This window comes from Palaemon carinicauda, chromosome 44 (assembly GCF_036898095.1).
Source record: "Palaemon carinicauda isolate YSFRI2023 chromosome 44, ASM3689809v2, whole genome shotgun sequence".
In the NCBI taxonomy this organism is placed as follows: Eukaryota; Metazoa; Arthropoda; class Malacostraca; order Decapoda; family Palaemonidae; genus Palaemon; species Palaemon carinicauda.
In genome coordinates this window covers 38,364,839-38,370,526 of record NC_090768.1, presented here as the reverse complement: position 1 = coordinate 38,370,526, position 5,688 = coordinate 38,364,839, and the positions used below count along the sequence as shown (strand labels likewise).

At 35.9% G+C, this 5,688-nt stretch overlaps 1 protein-coding gene across 1 annotated transcript in view; it reads left to right on the top strand.

Moving 5' to 3' along the window:
* The first annotated feature begins 1,120 nt into the window (after nt 1–1,120).
* The window catches only part of LOC137634433 (galactosylceramide sulfotransferase-like), a 208,745-nt gene continuing 204,177 nt past the window's right edge, over nt 1,121–5,688 (top strand). Inside the window, exon 1 of the mRNA XM_068366830.1 lies at nt 1,121–1,164. Coding sequence (XP_068222931.1) covers nt 1,156–1,164 — 9 coding nt within the window. The 5' untranslated portion in view covers nt 1,121–1,155. The remainder of the gene's footprint in view (nt 1,165–5,688) is intronic.

The following is a 5,688-nucleotide window of genomic DNA, read 5'->3' as shown; positions in this document are numbered from 1 at the left end:
TCAGTTTTGTTGACGAGTTTGTGTAGGGTCAAAGTTTTGTTGACGCGTTTGTGTAGGGTCTCAGTTTTGCGGGTCTCAGTTTTGTTGACGCCTTTGTGTAGGGTCTCAGTTTTGCAGGTCTCAGTTTTGTTGACGCGTTTGTGTAGGGTCTCAGTTTTGTAGACGCGTTTGTGCAGGGTCTCAGTTTTGTTGACGCGTTTGTGTAGGGTCTCAGTTTTGTTGACGTGTTTGTGCAGGGTCTCAGTTTTGTTGACGTGTTTGTGTAGGGTCTCAGTTTTGTAGATGCGTTTGTGTAGGGTCTCAGTTTTGTTGACGTGTTTGTGTAGGGTCTCAGTTTTGTTGACGAGTTTGTGTAGGGTCAAAGTTTTGTTGACGAGTTTGTGTAGGGTCAAAGTTTTGTTGACGCGTTTGTGTAGGGTCTCAGTTTTGCGGGTCTCAGTTTTGTTGACGCCTTTGTGTAGGGTCTCAGTTTTGCAGGTCTCAGTTTTTTTGACGCGTTTGTGTAGGGTCTCAGTTTTGTAGACGCGTTTGTGTAGGGTCTCAGTTTTGTTGACGCGTTTGTGCAGGATTTCAATTTTGTTGACGCGTTTGTGTAGCGTCTCAGTTTTGTTGACGTGTTTGTGAAGGGTCTCAGTTTTGTTGACGCGTTTGTGTAGGGTCTCAGTTTTGTAGATGCGTTTGTGTAGGGTCTCAGTTTTGTTGACGTGTTTGTGAAGGGTCTCAGTTTTGTTGACGCGTTTGTGTAGGGTCTCAGTTTTGTTGACGTGTTTGTGCAGGGTCTCAGTTTTGTTGACGTGTTTGTGCAGGGTCTCAGTTTTGTTGACGTGTTTGTGCAGGGTCTCAGTTTTGTTGACGCGTTTGTGTAGCGTCTCAGTTTTGTTGACATGTTTTGTAATGTATAAATTCATTTTACGTGTTTGTTTTATGGTATTTTTATAATTTAATCGGCTGTGTTTATGGCACGATGTATAATAATACTGATTTTAGTTGATGTGTATGTGTAGGGGTATATGACTTCTATAACATCACTGATTTTCGTGGAAATGTGTTGGAATTTGTTTCCTATTATTAATGCAAAACAACAGTAAGCAAATAAAAATAACTGGAATATTCTTTTGTCTTTCAGATGGCCGATTCGTGACAGAATAAGGAATTATGCATCGAGTAAGTACCTTTGTTTTTGTGATGTTAGACAATTGTCTTTTTTATATCAAATCGATTTCGCATTACTATTTGGTTGTGTCATGATACTTTCATTCCCTCTGTCGCCTTAGAATCGGCCACACACGTTTGACTCACGAGTTCCTGATGACTGGCAGGTGTCTGCTATTTTGAGATGATTGTTTGGTCCCTCTGACTGTTAGGTATTTACTTATTTAGTGTCCCAGTCTTGTGGGTATCAGGGAGCAATTCCTGTCGGAGGTCGGGGTAAGGATGGCAGGTACATCCTTACCAATATTTTTGGAGGGGACATTTTTCATGATACCAGTGGAATTTTTAAGTTCATACTGAAAGCTGGCCTTCTTACTCGTTTTTGAATTACATATTACGTTTTAAAATTTTCATTGTTAAGTTATTTATTAATTTCTGTTTCATTGATTGATAACTTTAAGGCCGGGAGCACACTAACGACTCTGTGGCGCCACAAAGCCACAGCATTGTGTGGCGGGGGGTATGTGGTCTCTCATAGGTTTCCATTGTTTTCAAGTTTTGCCGCGCAAACTAGCGACTGTGGCAAACGACTGTGGCTCTCTGCCGCTCATCCCCGCCACAGGCGTGGTGTGGCTTTGTGGCGCCACAGAGTCGCTAGTGTGCTCTCGGCCTTAAAGTTATCAATTGTTAATTAACCATACTTAAATGGGCATCAATGACCATTGATGTTACGATGCCAGATAATTACAAATCATTCATTCATTCCCTTTGCAGTCTACTTTTAACATATTACTCAACAAATAGGGCAGATTAGAATAATATTTAAACCTTTATACGCAGAATCTCAAGGATAAATGATCAGTGATTTGAACAAGTTTTTGCAAATAAACAAATAAATATAAATAAATAAACAGTTAAGCTAACACACATAGACTAATAATACTTTAGTTTTACATGTTGTTTATTTAATTAACAAGCCTGCTAATTACCATAAACATCACTAAGGCTGGAGTAAAAAAGTGGTTATGAAAATTACTTGCTGCCTTCCATAATAAACGCGGCTTATTAGTGAGTTTTTAGAATATCAAACTCAAAAATCACAGTTCATGAAACGAGCAATTTTCAGAAAGCTATTATAATTTCTTGGAAATATTGAAATTTAGAATATCGTTTCATATTCATATTTTGAATATTTTCTGACAACATTGCAAGAATTTTTTTCGCTTGAAATGGCATCAACAAAAATTACCTGTATTTATTAGTGCATATTTCGTGCATAGTTACTCATCAATTTTTGTTTTACAAATTATGTATGATGATTGCAAAGTTTGTCAATTAAAGTGAACATTGTTTTCCGCAATGTAAGTAAAAGTTTTGTAACTCAAAAATAGTTTATTTTTTAACTATTGCAATTGTGACCGGAATATTTATTGCCAAACGAATGCATGGAGCAAATTTGTGTTAATATCTCATGATGAGGTTTGGTTTTAAAAGGGTAAAATGTTGACCTTTTTAATTGTGCTTAGTAATTAGTGAATGTTCTTATGTTGTCCCCCCCCCCAAAAAAAAAAGGGCAAGAAACTTGAAGAAAAAATATGACTTTTTACAGAATGCTATGTAATGTAGATATGTCTACATCTTCATTGATTTATATTTTGCCTTAAGGCTTATTTTTCTCGTGTCTGGGTGGATTTTTTAACTGAACTATCAGGAGCTGATAAATTACAATACGAAAGTAGTGATTGCTTATTGGAAACGTTCCTGCCTGGTGATCGCTAGACTGAGGTTCAATTCACGCTCAAACTCGTTAGTTCCTTTAGTGGCTGCAACCTCATTGTTCTTGCGAGCTAAGGATGTGGTTGGGGGGAGAGCCTATAGGTTTACCTGCTGAGTCAGCAGCAATCATTGCCTTGCCCTCCCTGGTCCAAGCTTGTGTAGATAGAGGCCATGGATGCTGATCATATATATGGTCAATCTCTATGGCAATGTCCTTCTTCCTAGGGCAATGTCACTGTCCCTTGCCTCTGCCATTCATGAGCAGCTTTTAAACCTGTGAGATGGGAATGTAACTTAAGCTTTCAAATAGAGGAGGAAGGGGTGTGAGCTTGTCAAAGATCAAATATAGATTTAACCCTTGGCATTAATGTACAAACTATATTTCATATAGATGTTATATTGGGCCACTTTCCTCTTGGTAAGGGTAAAAGAGACTCTTTAGCTATGGTAAGCAGCTCTTCTAGGAGAAGGACACTCCAAAGTCAAACCATTGCTCTCAAGTCTTGGGTAGTGCCATAGCCTCTGTACCATGGTCTTCCACTGTCTTGAGTTAGAGTTCTCTTCCTTGTGGGTACACTCTGGCCCACTATTCTATCTTATTTATATTCCTCTAGTTTTTTCTAAGTTTTTATTGTTTATATAGGAGATATTTAATTTAATGTTACTCTTCTTGTAATATTTTATTTTTCCTGAAGTTTCCTTTCCTCCCTGGGCTATTTTCCCTGTTAGAGCCCCAGGGCTTATAGCATCCTGCTTTTCCATATAGGGTTAAAGCCTAGCTATTAATAATAATAATAATACATACATACATACTCTGCAAATATAATATATAGGATAACGTCATGATCATGCAAGTAAAAAATCAGAAAAAAAGAATTTATAGTTAATGAAGTTAATGTGCCGAGTGATATCAAAGTCCTAATTCAAGATTAAAGGTCAACTGAGAATTTAATTATACGAGTTTGAGATTTCTTATTCAGCATTCATAATTCAATAATGATGTCAAAGCGCAAAGGGAGATCAAGATCAAGTTCATACTTAGGTGTTAATGGCCAAACAGAAATTTAACCTTGGCTGAAAAGAATTTATATATATATATATATATATATATATATATATATATATGTGTGTGTGTGTGTGTGTGTGTATATACATATATATGTATATGTATATATATGTGTATATATACATATATATATATGTATGTATGTATGTATATATATATAATATATATATATATATATATACAGTGTGTATTTATATATATATATATATATATATATATATATATATATAAATATATATATATATGTATGTGTATATATATATGTATATATATAAATATATATATATATATATATATATATATATATATATATATATATAATATATTTATATTTCTTATCAAACCTCAGCAAAACATACTACGCTCGACTCCATTCTGTCAGTCAATTTTAGCTAAAACGAATCACAGCCAGCATGTGCGGATTTAATTTGCTTGAGTTTTGGCAAATTTGTTTTGGCAAATTTGAAATCAGCTACCGTCGAGTGTTTTCAGTATTACTTTAATGCAAATTGTTAATTAGCATAGTATCACTGCTTCATTATGAATGATATGATGCAAGAGGTATGACGTGAATTATTTGAAAATACGTTGAGTTGAATATTCATTACGAAATTTATTACATTTTAGGGGAAAATACACGTCAGCAGTATTCTGATCTCTTGCAATGTTTTTCTTATATTTCAAGTAATGTCAAGTGGGTTTGTTGAACATTTGAAAAAAAAATTATATTTCTTTAATGCGTTATTCAGTTTACAGTTTAAAGGTCGCTTGTGAATGGTAGAGGCTATGGATAGTGACAATGCCTTAGATACTGTTTTTAAATGTTTTTATGCTGAACAGGATGACATAAGTCTTTTTATAGTTTATATATGTCATATCTGTTTGGACGTTGTTACTGTTTGTAGAATGGTTTATTGTTAATTTGTTCCCATTATTTACTTATTTCCTTATTTCCTTTCCTCACTGGGCTATTTTCCCTGTTGGACCCCTTGGGCTTATAGCATATTGCTTTTCCAACTAGTGTTGTAGCTTGGCTAATAATAATAATAATAATAATAATAATAATAATAATAATGCATATGATCAGTCTCCAGGCCCCCTCTCCACCCAAGCTAGGACCGGTGAGGGCCAGGCAATGGCTGTTCATGACTCAGCAGGTAGACCTATAGGCTCTCCCAAACATCCTGTGTGTGTGTGTGTGTTTGAGTGTGTATTGTTATTGCTATGCAATTAAGGGTATAGAGCTTGCAACTTTTACACCCCGGCACCGTTGGCAAGTAGCCTACGGGAGCGAGATCTTGGCAATAGCCTTGATGAGAGGCTATTTATGTAGTCTTTCCTCCCACAAAGGGTTCACAACACTTAACTTGATTAAACGTTTATTTACTGTGCGTTTTTATACATGCACCTCAAATTAATGGCTTTTCATAGGACATCTGTGCCTAGGTTGTAAAGGTAATTAAACATTTAAAAGCATTCAAAGGTAATAGAATGACTAAGCCCATATGATTGCCATTAGTCTCCAGAATAAATAAGGGGCTAGTTAGCCATCTGGAGAGTATTGAACCCTCTTACCTTACCCAAGGACGGAAACATTGGTTAAGATGAGGTGAGAGACTTATTGGAAGGAAAAGGCCTTGATGGTCAGGGAGTGCAAGAGTGCGTGCGAGATAGTGTTAATGGTGCATACAATG